The 19499-nt window shown below is 39.1% G+C and overlaps 1 protein-coding gene across 10 annotated transcripts in view; it reads left to right on the top strand.

The window, feature by feature from the left end:
• The window catches only part of LOC139746342 (receptor-type guanylate cyclase Gyc76C-like), a 366650-nt gene that overhangs the window by 300623 nt on the left and 46528 nt on the right, over window positions 1–19499 (top strand). For all 10 annotated transcript variants that reach the window (XM_071657506.1, XM_071657505.1, XM_071657507.1 and 7 more), the window contains 3 exons: window positions 6200–6404; window positions 11311–11479; window positions 15579–15734. In XM_071657506.1, the coding sequence (XP_071513607.1) occupies window positions 6200–6404; window positions 11311–11479; window positions 15579–15734 (530 nt within the window). The remainder of the gene's footprint in view (window positions 1–6199; window positions 6405–11310; window positions 11480–15578; window positions 15735–19499) is intronic.

Raw genomic sequence — 19499 nt, 5'->3', positions numbered from 1 at the left:
TATAGAAGAGGGAAAGTGAACCAACATTGCAGCATAGGGCAAGTGGGTCAAGTTTGGTAGTTAGCCTGGGACAGCTTATAAGTTGTACTGCTTTTGACTCAAGTCTGTCAAGTGAGGATGCAGTACTTCATACAAGGATGAATAAATCCCTTGTATAAATGGAGCAACTATTCAGAGGAGAGGTTTCAACTTCTAAACAGGACACCCAGTTTCTTACAGGCAGACTTAGCTATTCCTGTAGTGTGGGATTTCCAAGAAAGAGTGGATGTTACAGCAACACCAAGTATGTTCATTGAGTCAAAAGGTGGAATTGCAGTACCATCAAAGGAGAAACAAGAGCTTTGAGGAGTTTTCAGTAGAGATGGGTAGAAATTGGGTCTTGGAGGCATTAAACTCATCAAAATTTTGTGTACCCCACTGAGGTATCTTGTCTGAGTTTATTGAGAAAACTGTGTCAAGAAGAGATGCAGATCAAGTGAGAGAAGACAGAGCAGAATTGAAAGATGTAGGTGAATGCACTATTGAGTTGTCAGCGTATGAATGCATGGATTATTTGTAGAGGAGAGGAAATCGTTGAGAAAAAGGAGAGAAACTGTAGGGGACAGGACAGGACTTTGAGGGACACCACTATTCATGGAGGAAAGAGAAGAGGTTGATCCATCAACAACCACAGAGAGGAAGCTAAATATGAAGGAGCAGAGTGAGGGAGGGAAGCCAAAAGAGGGGAGCTTAGAGATGAGACCCCAATGCCACACCCTGTCAAAAGCCATAGGTATGTCAAGAGCAACTACACATGATTTCCCCAAAAATCTTTCAGGGAAGATGACTAGACACCATTAAGATAGGAAAGAATGAATATCAACAGTGGATCTTGCCTTATGGAAGCCTTACTGATGATCAGAGAGAATATTGTGATTTTTGAGGTGTCGAAGGATATGGGAGTAGAGGAGGGATTTAAAGACTTTGGAAATGGTAGATGTCAAAACAATAGGACAATAGTTAGAGGGGTCAGAATGGTCACCTTCTTAGGGATGGGATGTATCAATGTATGCTTCTAAGAAGAAGGAAAAGTTTTGGTTTTTAAACAGAAACAGAACAGATGAGCAAGCACAGATTGAAGTCCAGAGATAAAAGCACTTTTCAGACAGTCCAGAAAGACATTATGGGAAGAGCAGAGGATTAGTAAGAGGAGCATCAGGGGATGAAGGAATGTTAGAGTCATCCAAGATGGAGTTAAAGGAGAAATAGGAACCAAAGAGAGTTGCTTTGTCTATGAAAGAGACAGTTGTAGTACTGTCAGGGTGGAAAAGTGAAGGAAAGATGGAGCAGCAGAAGTTGTTAGAGATGCCCTTGGCTAAAGACCAGAAAGACCTATCAGTGGATGATGAGGAGAGGCTATCGCACTTCTTTTGAATAATGGAACACTTCGCTTCATGGAGGCAAGTGGAAAATTGTTTGGGGTATCTTAACTTTAATACTATTAAAAGTTTTTCAAACTTTATCATTTGGGGTTTGTGATAAATTTACGAGCAAAAGTCATACCAGTATTTTTTTTCTTTGTTTTTAAACCATCTGCCTCTGAGTTGCAATACATGTTTTATATTTATTAAGATTTTTTAAGATTTTTAGCACTGTAGTGTCTTCTTAGTGTTGTTTTTCCTTGTTCTCTCGTAACTCTGGCAAATGAGTATTCCTCATTCCATCATGGGGATGAACACTTTCATGCTTAAATTAATCATGTATCTCTAGATTATTTCACAATAGCCTCTAAATTGTATTTATTGATAAATGTCATTATTTTTTATATTTTTTATTATACTTTGTCGCTGTCTCCCGCGTTTGCGAGGTAGCGCAAGGAAACAGACGAAAGAAATGGCCCAACCCCCCCATACACATGTATATACATACGTCCACACACGCAAATATACATACCTACACAGCTTTCCATGGCTTACCCCAGACGCTTCACATGCCTTGATTCAATCCACTGGCAGCACGTCAACCCCGGTATACCACATCGCTCCAGTTCACTCTATTCCTTGCCCTCCTTTCACCCTCCTGCATGTTCAGGCCCCGATCACACAAAATCTTTTTTACTCCATCTTTCCACCTCCAATTTGGTCTCCCTCTTCTCCTTGTTCCCTCCACCTCCGACACATATATCCTCTTGGTCAATCTTTCCTCACTCATCCTCTCCATGTGCCCAAACCACTTCAAAACACCCTCTTCTGCTCTCTCAACCACGCTCTTTTTATTTCCACACATCTCTCTTACCCTTACGTTACTCACTCGATCAAACCACCTCACACCACACATTGTCCTCAAACATCTCATTTCCAGCACATCCATCCTCCTGCGCACAACTCTATCCATAGCCCATGCCTCGCAACCATACAACATTGTTGGAACCACTATTCCTTCAAACATACCCATTTTTGCTTTCCAAGATAATGTTCTCGACTTCCACACATTCTTCAAGGCCCCCAGAATTTTCGCCCCCTCCCCCACCCTATGATCCACTTCCGCTTCTATGGTTCCATCCGCTGCCAGATCCACTCCCAGATATCTAAAACACTTCACTTCCTCCAGTTTTTCTCCATTCAAACTCACCTCCCAATTGACTTGACCCTCAACCCTACTGTACCTAATAACCTTGCTCTTATTCACATTTACTCTTAACTTTCTTCTTCCACACACTTTACCAAAGTCAGTCACCAGCTTCTGCAGTTTCTCACATGAATCAGCCACCAGCGCTGTATCATCAGCGAACAACAACTGACTCACTTCCCAAGCTCTCTCATCCCCAACAGACTTCATACTTGCCCCTCTTTCCAAAACTCTTGCATTTACCTCCCTAACAACCCCATCCATAAACAAATTAAACAACCATGGAGACATCACACATCCCTGCCGCAAACCTACATTCACTGAGAACCAATCACTTTCCTCTCTTCCTACACGTACACATGCCTTACATCCTCGATAAAAACTTTTCACTGCCTCTAACAACTTTCCTCCCACACCATATATTCTTAATACCTTCCACAGAGCATCTCTATCAACTCTATCATATGCCTTCTCCAGATCCATAAATGCTACATACAAATCCATTTGCTTTTCTAAGTATTTCTCACATACATTCTTCAAAGCAAACACCTGATCCACACATCCTCTACCACTTCTGAAACCACACTGCTCTTCCCAAATCTGATGCTCTGTACATGCCTTCACCCTCTCAATCAATACCCTCCCATATAATTTACCAGGAGTTGACATTTATCTACCCAATGACAACAGCACTCTTCATCTGATTTCTGTTTACATCTGGAGAAAATGGGATTTCAGTCAAATAGTTCTTTTAATTGCAAATACATTGGACAGTGATCAGTAATCACTATTTCAGGGCATACTGTTACCTTGCATTAGGTTAGGAAGTAGCTATTTCCAATAAAAAGATTTAATGTAGGTTCTCTAATATTTCTTGTGCACAAATCAGGGGAGTGAGTAATGAGAAGCATGGTGACATAACAATAAATCAAAAAGGATAAAGCCAGCAGAGTTATGGCCATTGTACAACCCGAAAGGTTGTATCTAATGCTGGTCTTATCTAATGCTGGTCTCCACAAATAGTTTTCTTCCCATTTACGTGAGACATGTAGTGTTCTAATTCTTCTTGGCTGAAATTTCCAGATTTGTTGTAAAATAACAGAGTGCATCTTGGTTCATTATAGAATTTTTATGATGCACTCTATAGAATTTTTATGATGAACTGAATGAAAGATGTTTTGTTTCAAATTCTCTTCCTCCTAATATTGATAACCTTCCTCCTTCCCTGTTCCTATCTTAACTAAGCAGATTAAATCTCTTTAGTAAACTATATGTTATGGTTTTAAACACATCTTTTGTAATACACCTGATATGTAGCTTGGTTTCATCTAATCTCTTTTTGAAATTCCCCTAAATTACAAAGGCTGTTGCATGCATTCCATAACATTATACTGAGATGCTTTGTGATGCTGAATTAGGTTTGGCTTTTTTATTTTAGATTTATTATACATAATCTCTGTTTCTTGCATCAGGGAGGTAGTGCCAGGAAACAGATGAAGGATGGCCCATCCTCTCATATACACACACATATATGTATATATTTATTTTGCTGTCTCCCGCGTTAGCGAGGTAGCGCAAGGAAACAGAAGAAAGAATGGCCCAACCCACCCACATACACATGTATGTACATACATGTCCACATACACAAATATACATACCTATACATCTCAACATATACATATATATACACACACAGACATATACATATATACACATGTACATAATTCATACTGTCTGCCTTTATTCATTCCCATCGCCACCTCACCACACATGCACTAACAACCCCCTCACCCTCATGTGTGCGAGGTAGTGCTAGGAAAAGACAACAAAGGCCACATTCATTCACACTCAGTCTCTAGCTGTCATGTAATAATGCACCGAAACCACAGCTCTTTTTCCACATCCAGGCCCCACAGAACTTTACATGGTTTACCCCAGACACTTCACATGCCCTGGTTCAATCCATTGACAGCACGTCGACCCCAGTATACCACATCGTTCCAATTCACTCTATTCCTTGCCCTCCTTTCACCCTCATGCATGTTTAGGCTCACTTAAAATCTTTTTCACTCCATCTTCCACCTCCAATTTGGTCTCCCTTTTCTCCTCATTCCCTCCACCTCTGACACATATATCCTCTTTGTCAAATCCTCTTTGTCAATCTTTCCTCGCTCATTCTCTCCATGTGACCAAACCATTTCAAAACACCCTCTTTTGCTCTCTCAACCACGCTCTTTTTATTACCACACATCTCTCTTACCCTATTATTACTTACTCGATCAAACCACCTCACACCACATATTGTCCTCAAACATCTCATTTCCAGCACATCCACCCTCCTCCGCACAACTCTATCCATAGCCCACGCCTCGCAACCATATAACATTGTTGGAACCACTATTCCTTCAAACATACCCATTTTTGCTTTCCGAGATAATGTTCTCGACTTCCACACATTCTTCAATGCTCCCAGAATTTTTGCCCCCTCCCCCACCCTATGTTCACTTCTGCTTCCATGGTTCCATCCACTGCCAAATCCACTCCCAGATATCTAAAACACTTCGCTTCCTCCAGTTTTTCTCCATTCAAACTTACCTCCCAATTGACTTGACCCTCAACCCTACTGTACCTAATAACCTTGCTCTTATTCACATTTACTCTCAGCCTTCTTTCACACACTTTACCAAACTCAGTCACCAGCTCCTGCAGTTTCTCACATGAATCAGCCACCAGCGCTGTATCATCAGCAAACAACAACTGACTCACTTCCCATGCTCTCTCATCCACAACAGACTGCATACTTGCCCCTCTTTCCAAAACTCTTGCATTCACCTCCCTAATAACCCCATCCATAAACAAATTAAACAACCATGGAGACATCACCCACCCCTGCCGCAAACCTACATTCACTGAGAACCAATCACTTTCCTCTCTTCCTACACGTACACATGCCTTACATCCTTGATAAAAACTTTTCACTGCTTCTAACAACTTGCCTCCCACACCATATATTCTTAGTACCCTCCACAGAGCATCTCTATCAACTCTATCATATGCCTTCTCCAGATCCATAAATGCTACATACAAATCCATTTGCTTTTCTAAGTATTTCTCACTTACCTCATCTCTGTACTTCCAATTGGCAGCACTTTTGGATGTTTGGCACCCATTTTGAAGGATTTTGAATGTTACTGAACAACTCAGTAAAGAGAAACATTTTCTACCACCATGGCATTTTTGCAATCTCTGTGGTAAAGGAAAATAAAATGCCCATTTCATATTTGTGATTTAGCAGCAAAAGGTTTAAACTGTTGTGCCCTAAGTTCACCTTATTTAGCTATAAAAGTTGGTTCTGTTACTTTGAATAGAAATGCATATTCTAATTTACTCTTGATATACCTTTGACAGGTAAGATTTTTGCAGCTGCATTGTACTCAGACTTGATTTCAGTGACCTTGTGTCAGATGTAAAGTTTTGCAGATTCATCTGCAAAACTTTATTTTCAGAGTTATTGATTGGCAGTTTTCATGTGTAACATTTATTACTCACTAATTAAGATTAAAAAGCTACTTATTTTGATACTGTTTTTCAGAAACATGCGTGAAATGAAACAGAACAATGTGTGTGCTTTTATTGGAGCATTTGTTGAGCAAAGAAAAATGGCACATGGAGAACATAGCAGGGTGACATTTGTCACAGAGTATTGCACCAGAGGGTCATTACTTGACATACTGGGCCTGGAAGACATTAAGCTTGACTGCCTCTTCATATCTTCCCTTGTGCATGATCTCCTTAAGGTAAGTATAGTATGATAGATTTAAGAGTTTTGCCTTTTATATATTGTGATATCAAATTCAAGATAAATTCTTATATGGTTTCTACAACTAACACCTTTGGTAACAGTGTATTTTAGGTATTCACCATTATCTGATGACTTATATTGACACTATCACATCAAATGATTTGTTTTATTTATTAGAAGAAATTCTGACTGGCGCATTTAAAGTTGCAGTACTTTTTTTTTTTTACTTTGATTAGGTTAGGTTTCGTTTGGTTTGGTCTTGTCGGGTCCAAAACAAGAGAACAGACTGGAAGCTAAGCTACAAGAGTGTCTGGAGGGACGTGAGGACACATTTCTTCTGCGGGATAGTAGTGGAACAAGCTGAGCAAAGATGAAATGAATGCAGACAGCAGTGAACTTTAAAAAACCTTTATGATAGAAGTGTGAGATTAAGAGATTCCTTGACTTGGATAGGTGAGGTAGATTAGGTCTTTTTTTTTTAACATATTTACTCTAACTTAAGCAAACCTAATATAACTTAGGAAGAATAAAGACCAATATTAAAGGTGCCTGTCAGAATCTATTCTATAAAGTTAATGAATCATTTGGTGTGATTTTTGTCATTAGTTGATAAATAAAGGTTTGCTCCATAATAAGCTGCTACCTCAGTTTTTTCTTTTTGTGAAAATAACAAGACTATGTTTAACTCATTAGCTATTCCTCTTACTTTTAGTCAAAGAAAACAGGGTATAAGTATATTTCAGGGGTGTGCCTTTAATTATTGACATATATTGACAAAATCTGTACCAAACATTTTGTTTTACTTAATGGAATAAGTTCATACATGCTTCTTTAAATATGGAGTACTATCTTTTATCTAGGATTGGTTACAATAGAGTAGATGATAGCAAAAATGCACAAAGAAAAGCTAATCTAATCTAATCAAGCTAATCTAATCTAATAAAATTTACTCTTACCTAGTAGCAAAGATACCCATAGAGAAGCTAATCTAATCTAATAAAATTTTCTCCCACCTAGTTCATTAATCTTACCTAACCCATCCCAGCTTATCCTTACATAACCTAACCTATTCCAACTTATCCATACATTACCTAACCTGTCCCAGCTTATCCTTACATTACTTAACCAACCTGAGCATTAACCTAAGTGAGAAAAAGTACTCTGAATTTAGGTGCACAACCAAATTTTATTCTTTCTAATGAAACATTTTGTTTATATGATCTTTCTCAGTGAGTAAGTGTAAGGATGATTCCTAAAATGCTTTTTTTTTTTTTTTTTTTACTGAAAACAGGTCATGTTTAGCATTATATGTTTGACTTAAGTTTGGTAAGACTAAGTGCATTGACTTGTATTTAGAAATTTGATATCAAGCAACTTCTTTTATGAAGTATGATGAACTTTAACAGCTGCATTTGAATTTAGAGTTCTGTTTTTCAATTATGGGATGTGTTGGGTGTGTGGATGTGGGCCCAGGACAGTTTCCTGTTTTTCAATTATGGGATGTATTGGGTATGTCTATGTGGGCCCAGGACAGTTTCCTGTTTTTCAATTATGGGATGTTTTGGGTATGTGGATGTGGGCCGAGGACAGTTTCCTAGTGCTCACTAGCACTACTACCCTTGATTTTGATTTAATTGTTTTTTGTTATTATTATTGTCAACCAAAATGCACAAACTATTTAGAATCATGCCTAATATATGAGTTTTAAGATCAGAAAATCCACCATGGCAATAACCAAGGAATTGTTTTCGTTATTCTAATGCCATCTGTTGTGTGCACCCTCAATAAGTGGATTATAAATGAGTGAGTGGGTGTGTTCTTGTTTCACTGCCTAAGTACAAATTCTAATACTGTATTAATACTGATGATAAACAGTACAATTCCAGTGTATTGGCACTTTATATCCATCTGCTGTCCATGATGTATCTCCCTACCTTCCATCCCATACTTAAGAATGGCAACACAAAAGAGACTGTCATACACAGTAACTATGTTGTAAAAGCTGTTGAATATGCAAAGGACAGTGGTCATTGTGCAGCTAAGAGGTGCTTTGGGCCTCCATGGACTGAAAAGGTTGTACGATGGGGGAGAGCGAATACACTCACATATTTCTTGCATGTCATAGTGAGCAACTAAAAGGGACAGGAGTTGGGGGCCAGAAATTCTCCTCTCCTGTAATTATTACCTATTTGTACTGTACATGAAGGGAGTTTTACATTCATAGGGCCACATCTCCATTCATCCACCTTTCTAATACTATAAAGGTATTTCTTTATATCCTTATTTATAAGGTTCATACATAATTTCATGTTATGTACTCTGTTTTCTCTATCCCTACGTCTCTTCAAGAAGTGTCCACTATCCACTTCATTGAACTCTTAAAATTGAAGGTTGTGATTAAATCACCCCTCAGTCCTCTTTTTTCCTAGGCAGGTAAATTCGAAGCCTCCAGCCTCTCTTCTACCTTAGCTCTCATGATTCTGGTACCATCCTTGTTGCCTTCTTTTGGATCTTCTAACCACATCAAAAAGATTTATGAAAAGAAAGTAATTCCCTTAGTGATACTGTTTACGTTGTTGTTTGATATGAAAGGGATTTGGTTGTTCTCTTTATTTGCTATTCTTTATTCTTTGGTTTTGCATAGAGGTGAGAGTGGTATAATCAGAATGATGAAATGATATATATATATATATATATATATATATATATATATATATATATATATATATATATATATATATATATATATATATATATATATATCAATTTCTGTATATTTTCAGAGATGAATGAAAATTAGATAACATCTAAACGAAGTGGTAAGAAAATCATGTCAAGATCAGCTTGTCATAATGTATTTAACCTCTTTTTGCATCAGTGAATTTTGTTCTCTTATGGAAAAGATTATTAGAAAGTAAGTGGCTGACTTTCTGCAGAGGAGAAATTTGATAAGTGAGAGTGCATGGTGTTAGAGAAAGGATGTCATTTGTAACTAACCTCTTAGAGTTTTATATGAGAATGAGCTCAGTCTTGGACTGTCTGTATCTGGGCTGCTAGAAGGCATTTGACATTGTACCTCACTGGAGGCTGATTAAGAAGCTGGATCACCAAGCAGGAATATGGGGTAAACACCAGTGATGAACAGATTACCTCAGTAGAAGGGAACAAATTGAGCATGTTAGAGAAGCCTTTTCCAAATGTGTTGAGATGACCAGTGGAGTGCCACATGATTCAATTCTGGGAACATTTTCCTCTTGACCCATATCAATAACTTGCCTGAAGATATGGAATCTTACCTGAATATGTTTTATATATGCAGTTGATGCAAAGGTTATGATGGGAGTGAAAAGTGAAGGGGATTGCATCAGCTAACAAGGGGACCTTAACAGACTCCAAAATTGGTCAGAAATATTGTTGAAACTCATCCCAAGCAAATGCAAAGCAAGGAGGATAGGACATCAAAGGAAGGCATCAATATGATTATTGCTTCACAAAAAATAAACATTTAGGATTCTTTGTGTAAATACTTGTGAGTTGACATTGTCCTAACCTGTTGCCAGAGTACAATATTTAGAGAATGATTAAAGAAACAAATTGTCCTCTGGCAATTATCAGATTAGCTTTCAAGTGTATGGATAAGGAAATATTTAACATAAGACCAAAACTAGAATATGTTTCTTGGGTGTGGCCACCATACCTAAAAAAAGTGCAAAGAGCTTACAAAGAAGGTCCAGAGGAGGGCAACGAGGTTGTTACCAGAATTGAGAGAGCTAAGCTTCAGGGGAAGGCTATATGCTTTAGACTTACCCATCTTGGAAGATAGAAGATTGAGGACTGACATAATCACAACCTTTAAGTTATTAAAAATAGATCAATGACATGGACAGTTTTTTGAGACATATGGATAGAGCAACCAAAGGACATAACAAGAAATTGAGTAAGAAACATAAATATGAATGTAAAGAAATACCTATATAGTATAAGAGTGGAGGATGAGAGGAACAGATTGACTGACAGATGACTGGTGAATGTAGACAGCATTTATAGATTTAAGATCTTGTATGACAGTATAGATTGTTCAAGAGATGGGTCCCTAAAAGTGTAAAATTACCTCCATGTTTAGTACAAATATGTAATAACACATGCTAAAACACACACACACACCCACACACACACACACACACACACACACACACACACACACACACACACACACACACACACATTTTTTTCATATTTGATTGCTTCTTCCCATGTTTGTAAGGTAGCACCAGGAATGAACAAAGAAAAGCTGCATTCACTCACATCTATTCTATACCTGTCATGTGTGAGGCACCCAGACCACAGTTCCCTGTCCACAACTAGGTCCCACAGATCTTTCCATGGTTTTTCCATGCTCATTTCACATGCCCTGCCTTTAGGACATTGACAGCACGTCGACCCCTGTAAAACCTATTATTCCAATTTACTTGGTCTTGTGCACACCTTTCACCTGCATGTTCAAGCCCTGAACACTCAAAATCTTTTTCTTTCCATCCTTACATCTCCAGTTTTGTTTCCTCCTTCTTGTTCCCTCCACTTCTAACACATATATCCTCTTTGTCAACTCATTCTCTTTATATGTCCAAACTATTTCACCACAACCTCTTTAGCTTTCAACCACACTCTTTTTATTACCACACCTCTCTGTTACCCTTTTATCACTTACTCGATGAAACCACCTCCCTCAAATATTTCATTTTCAACACATCCACACTTCTCTGCACATCCTCATCACTCGTATCTTCAAACACCCATTGTCTTCTCTCATTCCCCACATTCTTCAGTACTCCCAGAAACTTATGATGTTGTTTTAAACAGCATTGTGTTTGGGTTTCAATGTCTTTTCTCCATGTTTTCAGGGAATGCTATTCTTGCATTCACATTTTGGTCCTCATGGTAATTTGAAATCATCCAACTGTGTTGTGAATGGGAGATGGGTCCTTCAAGTTACTGACTTTGGCCTTTATGACCTGCGATGTGAGACTCTTCGTCATCTTGAGAAGGATGACCGTGTTCAATTCGACCAACGTATGTATCTGTCTCCTATAGTTTATAGTTGTTTATAAAGTAACCACATCAAAAAGATTTATGAAAAGAAAGTAATTCCCTTAGTGATACTGTTTACGTTGTTGTTTGATATGAAAGGGATTTGGTTGTTCTCTTTATTTGCTATTCTTTATTCTTTGGTTTTGCATAGAGGTGAGAGTGGTATAATCAGAATGATGAAATGATATATATATATATATATATATATATATATATATATATATATATATATATATATATATAGAAGAGGGTGTTTTGAAGTGGTTTGGGCACATGGAGAGAATGAGTGAGGAAAGATTGACCAAGAGGATATATGTGTCGGAGGTGGAGGGAACGAGGAGAAGAGGGAGACCAAATTGGAGGTGGAAAGATGGAGTGAAAAAGATTTTGTGTGATCGGGGCCTGAACATGCAGGAGGGTGAAAGGAGGGCAAGGAGTAGAGTAAATTGGAGTGATGTGGTATACCGTGGTTGACGTGCTGTCAGTGGATTGAATCAGGGCATGTGAAGCGTCTGGGGTAAACCATGGAAAGCTGTGTAGGTGTGTATATTTGCGTGTGTGGACGTATGTATATACATGTGTATGGGGGGGGTTGGGCCATTTCTTTCGTCTGTTTCCTTGTGCTACCTCACAAACGCGGGAGACAGCGACAAAGTATAATAAAATAAATAAAATATAAATATATATATATATATATATATGTATATATATATATATATATATATATATATATATATATATATATATATATATATATATATATATATATATATATATATATCAATTTCTGTATATTTTCAGAGATGAATGAAAATTAGATAACATCTAAACGAAGTGGTAAGAAAATCATGTCAAGATCAGCTTGTCACAATGTATTTAACCTCTTTTTGCATCAGTGAATTTTGTTCTCTTATGTTTCTTAAAAACAGAGAGAGCAATATTTTGTGGGTTATCATAAAGAGTAGGTAAGAAGTCTAGGGAATTTGGCCCTTAGAAGTGACCTTTTCTTGCTTTTGCTGAGCCTTTTAGCCCCACACATATACATGATACATTTCGGATCAGAGTCCCACACACACATGAGATATGTACTGATGTTTCCCACTCTATTTTAAATCTCCCAGAACAATCAATACCCATATATACTCGTGTGAGGAAGTACCAGGAGCGACTGAGTGCAGAATGGAAAAAGGTGAGAGCAAAGGACGTAAGGGGAGTGGGGGAGGAATGGGATGTATTTAGAGAAGCAGTGATGGTTTGCGCTAATGATGCTTGTGGCATGAGAAGCGTGGGAGGTGGGCAGATGATACAGTGCTGGTGGCTGATTCGGGTGAGAAACTGCAGAAGCTGGTGACTGAGTTTGGTAAAGTTTGTGAAAGAAGAAGGCTGAGAGTATATGTTAATAAGAGCAAGGTTCTTAGGTACAGTAGGGTTGAGGGAGAGTTGAGGGACAAGTCAATTGGGAGGTGAGTTTGAATGGAGAAAAACTGGAAGAAGTGAAGTGTTTTAGATATATGAGAGTGGACTTGGCAGCGGATGGAACCATGGAAGCGGAAGTGAGTCACAGGGTGGGGAGGGGGCGAAAGTTCTGGGAGCATTGAAAAATGTGTGGAGATCAAGAACGTTATCTTGGAAATCAAAAATGGGTATGTTTGAAGGAATAGTGGTTCCAACAATGTTATATGGTTGAGAGGAGTGGGCTATAGATAGAGTTGTGCGGAGGAGGGTGGATGTGCTGGAAATGAGATGTTTGAGGACAATATGTGGTATGAGGTGGTTTGATCGAATAAGTAATGAAAGGTTAAGAGAGATGTGTGGTGGTAAAAAAAAGTGTGGTTGAGAGAGCAGAAGAGGGTGTTTTGAAATGGTTTGGTCACATGGAGAGAATGAGTGAGGAAAGATTGGCAAAGAGGATATATGTGTCAGAGATGGAGGGAATGAGAAGAAGTGGGAGACCAAATTGGAGGTGGAAAGGCGGAGTGAAAAAGATTTTGAGTGATTGGGGCCTGAACATGCAGGAGGGTGAAAGGCGTGCAACGAAAGAATTAGTGAGGAAAGATTGACAAAGAGGATATATGTGTCAGAGGTGGAGGGAACCAGGAGAAGTGGGAGACCAAATTGGAGGTGGAAAGATGGAGTGAAAAAGATTTTGAGTGATCGGGGCCTGAACATGCAGGAGGGTGAGAGGCATGCAAGGAATAGAGTGAATTGCAATTATGTGGTATACTAGGGTCGACCTGCTGTCAATAGACTTAACCAGGGCATGTGAAGCATCTGGGGAAACCATGGAAAGGTCTATGGGGCCTTGATGTGGATAGGGAGCTGTGGTTTTGGTGTATTACACATGACATCTAGATACTGAGTGTGAACAGAACTGCTAAGAGAACCCTGGAGATGAAAGCAAAAAGAGACCATAGATGAAAACACCAGAGGACAAATGTTTTGGGATGTTATGGGATGGTAAGGCATGATATCAGAGGATAACACACCTAGAGGTAGAGGTAAAAGATTGAGGAAGTATTTCAAGAATCATGAAGGGAGCCATGAGACTAGGGGGGAACAGAAATACAGTTTTGTAGAGGGGATTCAGGACATACAAAACTAGAGGTGAGAAGGTGAAACCATTCAATATCAGAAAGTCTGATGTGTATTCTTTGGATGTGCTAGTGGCTGTGCAGCCAGAGGAATGAACTAAAATGCACACAAAATATATCAAAGACAATGTTTGGAAGGAAGATGCAGAAGCATTACTGGTAGCTATTCAGATAGAGGAAAAGACAAAAACACATACCGAACCTATTGAATCAGTATCAACAGCTTCTCAGGCAAAGGACTAACACAAACATATAGACTGAAATTATTAGAGGGTAGGGTGGTTTAGAAGGAGCACTTGTGGCAGTGGATCAACAGAGCTGGAAGGGTGATAGAGAGTAACATAGACCTGGGATGACATAGAGGTACACAGGATTAAGTGAAGTGATCAAATGAATATGCACTGCTAGAGATGAAACAATCCCATCCTTCTCATAGTAATACATATTAAGCAATCCTCCTCTTCATGTTAGAGATGAAGCAGTTGTCTTCCTCCCACTAGAGGTGAAGCAAACCTCCTCCTTATCTTGTTAGAAATGAAGCATTTCTCTTTATTCTCCTCCAGTTAGAGATGAGGAAATCCTCCTCCCTCCTGTTAGAGATGAAGGCAACCCTCCTCCTTCTCCACCTCTCTCCTCCTCCTGTTAAGAGATGAAGTAATCCTATTCCTTTGCCTCCTCTTCCTGTTAAAGAGATGAAGCAATCCTTCTCCTCCTCACCCTCCCCCTCTTGTTGGAACTGACACAATCCTCATCCTCCCCCTTCTTGTTGGAGCTTAAGCAATCCTCCTCCTCCTCCTGTTAAGAGATGAAGCAATCCTCCTCCTTTGCCTCCTCTTCCTGTTAAAGAGATGAAGCAATCCTTCTCCTCCTCACCCTCCCCCTCTTGTGGGAACTGAAACAATCCTCATCCTCCCCCTTCTTGTTGGAGCTTAAGCAATCCTCCTCCTCCTCCTGTTAGAGATGAAGCAATCCTCCTCCTTCTTCTGTTAGAGATGAAGCAGTCCTCCTTCTCCTCCCATCCTCTTTTTCATGTAAGAGATGAGGAAATCCTCATGTTAGAAATGAAGCAGTCCTACTCAATCTCCAGTTGGAAATGAAGTATTCCCCTCCTCCTATCCATATTAGACATGAAGCAATCACCTGTTAGAGATGAACCAATTCTCCTCCTCTTTTTGTTAGAATTGAAGGGATCCTCCTCCTCCTCCTCCTGCTCTTGCTCATATTAAAGATGAAGCAGTCCTCATCCTCTACCTTCTCTTTTCCTTCCTCTTCTTGTTAGAGATGAAGTAATCCTTCTCCTCCACTGTTTCGTCCTCCAGCATCTTCTTCTTTTCTACTCCCCTTCCTTCCCCTTTTCCCCCTGCCCTTCCCCTCCCTCTTCTCTTCCTCCATGGTCTGTATAGTTTACCTTATGTAAATATATAACCATGGTGTTTGTAATGACCATATTTGAAGAACTTTCTTCTTCACCATTCCCAATATCATTCCAGGTATGCTTTGGAGAGCTCCTGAACTCCTTCGTGCAGGTATAGATGCTCCAGGAACAAAAGAAGGGGATGTCTACTCATTTGCCATCATCCTTCATGAAATCATTGGCCGCCAAGGGCCTTATGACACTTATGACAGTGATACTGATGATTCATCAGGTTAGTAGTAGATTAAAGTGAACAACTGATATCCACTTCTGTTGCACTTTTCATGCACACTAATACTGAGGGTTACCTTTTTATAAAAGACTTGCATAAGCCAGTTTGGTATGGGTGAATTCATGTTTTCAGAGTAAAATGAGGGTTTTCTTACCAGCCCATGCCAAAGTTCTCCTTTGGACTGAAATTATGTATAGTATTAAGTTTCATGCATATGCTGATAGCCCTTTTTTACAAAAATATTGTGAATGTTTTTTAATTTCATTTATATTAGGGTTCTAGAACTGTGGGCATAAGGGTAAGGGAGGAGGCACTTGTGATGGAATTAAGTAAGGGAATGGTAGTTTCGAGGCAGGGAGCTTCAGTGGTTTTAGGGAGGAAGGGAGCTGTGGTGATGTGGATGAAGGAGGGAGTGGTTGTGTTATGGGTATGGGAAGAAGGATGGAAAATAGTAGTTTAGTGGAAAGGAACAAGGAACACACATCAGAGGAACCACAGGCTTTTCTTGTGGGACCATCACTTTTCTTGATCTGTGTAAGTGAAATGCCAGAAGGGATGGACGTTTACTTGAATATGTCTTCAGATAATGCACAGGTCCTGAGGGAAGTGGTCATTAGGGATGTGAAAAGCTTGGAGAACTGCATCAGCTTATAAGGGAACCAAGGCAGATGGTCTGATTCATGGATGAAGAAATTCAACCCAAGTAGATATAAAATAATGTAAATCAGTCAGAGCAAAAGAAGGCCCCAATAGGAAGATTATACTGTAGAAAGTAAGAGTGGAAGTGATGGAAATAAAATGTTTGAGGACAATATGTATTGTGAATTTGTTTAAGTAAGTAATAAAGAGTTAAAAAGAGGTGTAGTAAAATGAAGACGTGGTTGAGAGAGCTGAAGAGGGTGTGCTGAAATGGCTTGTATGTATGGAGAGAATGAGTGAGGAGGGATTGACAAAGAGACTATATGTGTCAGAAGTGGAGGAGAAAAGTAGAAGGGGAATAACAAATTGGAGATGGCTGTTAAATGAAAAATGTTTTGTTTGGTCAAAGACAGAACATGCTGAAGGGTGAAAGGCACGCATGGGGTAGAGTGAATTAGAATAATGTTATATACAGGGGTTGATGTACTGAATCAGGGCATATGAAGTGGCTGGGAGAAATCATGGAAAGGTCTGAGGTCTAGTTATGGTGGGGGCTGTGGTTTTGATGCATTCCTTATGACAACTAGGGAATGGGCATGACTGAATGCAGCCTTCTTTGTCTCCTCATGGTGCTACTTTGCTAATGCAGGAAATGGTGGACAAGTGTGAAAGAAGAAAAAGGAGAAAATAAGCTGCAAGAATATGTGTATGAGAGAATGTGGGAAGTCAACATTTTCCCTAACATGTCACAATAGTCCAACTTTATGACAACAGTCAAAGAGTCCAACTGCCTGCTACCAAATACTGTATTAGAATTTGACTGAAGTTCATAGATAAGGAAATTTTTAACTAGCCATTGACATTCTACATAAGGTCAAAACTAGAATATGCCCCTCATTTGTTATTACCACACCTAAAGAAAGATTAATTACCAGGAAAGGTTAGAGTCTTCAAATTTCCTCACTGTAGAAGAGAGAAGAGTGAGGAATTACCTTATTTTGCAGGCAGTGAAAAGTTCCATGAAAGGGTTAGGGATAGAACAATCAGAGGACACAACATGCAATTAAGCAAGAAATTTGTTAAGATGTGAAAAAGTACTTTACATTATAAGGGTGGATAAAGAACAGAAAGAGTGAATGAAGACATGGTAAATGGAGACAGTAAATAGAAATTTTAAAAAAAGTATGAGTCAAGAATTTTCAAGAGATGGGGTCCCACTCGTGTAAAACTCCTTCCCTATAGAGCACAAATAGATAATTTGATATAAGCACAGAGGATTGAGTGAAGCTGTGGATAGAATGATATACACTTTTAAGGGCAAACAATCAAGCACATTTAGGGTCCAGTAGAGCAAAAAGTCTAAAAAAGTGCAGAGTATATAGGATCAGTGCTTCTTTGAAAAAGTGATATTAGAGAGAAAGCCAGAGGTACAGAGATTGAAGAATGAAAACTGATTGACTTAGTTGTCAAGTGGATCACACCAAAAGTAGAGATTAGTAAACTATGAGGTTAAGAGATGTGAATCTTTACTTATTATGGAAATGGATGAAGATCATACATCAAGGAAAGAAGAGGACAGGGAAAGAAAGAAGAAATGCGTATTTGAAGATTACTTGAGGGTGTAAAATGATTCCATGTAATTTCTGAGGTAAGAGAAAGAATAAGAATTTGTGGTTATAATCAATTATGGAGACTTTTCTTCCAGAGTCATCCAGCCATGAGATACTAAGGCAGGCAAAAACAAAAGTTTAAAAAGAAAATAGATTTCAGTGGGGTATTCATCAAGCCTGATATCGTGAGGGAAGAGAGGGAATGAAGTGAAAAACATAGTTTGATGGCAAAAATGGGAGACATGAGTTAAGACGAGAATAAAACGCCCTTAACTGTATCAAAGAGAGGTCGGGAATGTTGGGTGGTAGTTGTGTCCAACAGAAAATGATGCATACTAAGGCTGATGGATTAATAGTTAATGAGAACTGGTATTCAAGGATCATAGAAGGGAAAAAAGGGCAGGTGTTAGGGTTGGAACACAAGACGGAGCCAGTGAGGAGTGCTCATTCACAAAGACTCAGGCTGGGGTGTCTAAACATGTGAATGTAACGTGGATGAGGCAAAAGGAGAGATAGGTAGTGTGTTTTGAGAAAGGATCCTGGATGTTATGGTTCTGTGAAACAAAGAACATGGGTAAAGGTGGAGAATGGTTAGGGAATTTCTTAATGGTAAAGTCAGGGTTTAGTGTGATGGCAAGAGCTAAAGAAGGGATAGCACCACTGATCAAGCAGGAGTTGGTGGAGTGTGTAAAAGTGCGTAGAGAGGTGAGTTCTCAACTCATGTAGGTAAAAATGAAAGTTGACTGCGAGAGATGATTAGAGGATTGCAAGGATGATGAGATACAAGTGTTTTGGGAGCAGCTGAGTGAATGTGTCAACAGTTTTGATGCTAGAGACTGCGTATTAGTATTAGGCGATCTGTATGTGAAAATAAGCACTGTAGCTATTGAGGGTATGACTGGGGGACATGGGGTATCCAGTGAGGTGAAAACAATTGGTGTACTGCTTATGGAGTTGTATGCTGAAAAAGGATTGATGATTGGCAATACTTGGTTTAAAAAGGGGGACATACATAGGTCTATGTGGATGAGTAGAAATGATGGTAAGGGGGCATTATTGGATTACATACTAATTGATTGGCATGCAATAGAGAAATCCTTGGATTTGAATTAATTGACAAGTGTAGCTGGTGGGATTTCTGATCTTTACCTGGTGGACGTAAGGGTGAAGATTTTTAGGAGTTTCGAGAAAAGAAGAAACAGTATGAGCAAGAAGAGGGTGGTGCAAGGAAGCGAGCTTAAAAAAGGGATATTTATTTATTTACTTTGCTTTGTCGCTGTCTCCCTCGTTATCGAGGTAGCACAAGGAAACAGATGAAAGAATGGCCCAACCCACCCACATACACATGTATATACGTACACGTCCACACATGCAAATATACATACCTATACATCTCAACATATACATATATATACACACACAGACATATACATATATACACATGTACATAATTCATACTGACTGCTTCTATTCATTCCCATTGCCACCCCGCCACACATGAAATAACAACCCCCTC

This window comes from Panulirus ornatus, chromosome 64 (genome assembly GCF_036320965.1).
Source record: "Panulirus ornatus isolate Po-2019 chromosome 64, ASM3632096v1, whole genome shotgun sequence".
Lineage (NCBI taxonomy): Eukaryota > Metazoa > Arthropoda > Malacostraca > Decapoda > Palinuridae > Panulirus > Panulirus ornatus.
Note: the sequence above shows the minus strand (reverse complement) of the source record. Positions and strands in the feature narration are given on the sequence as shown.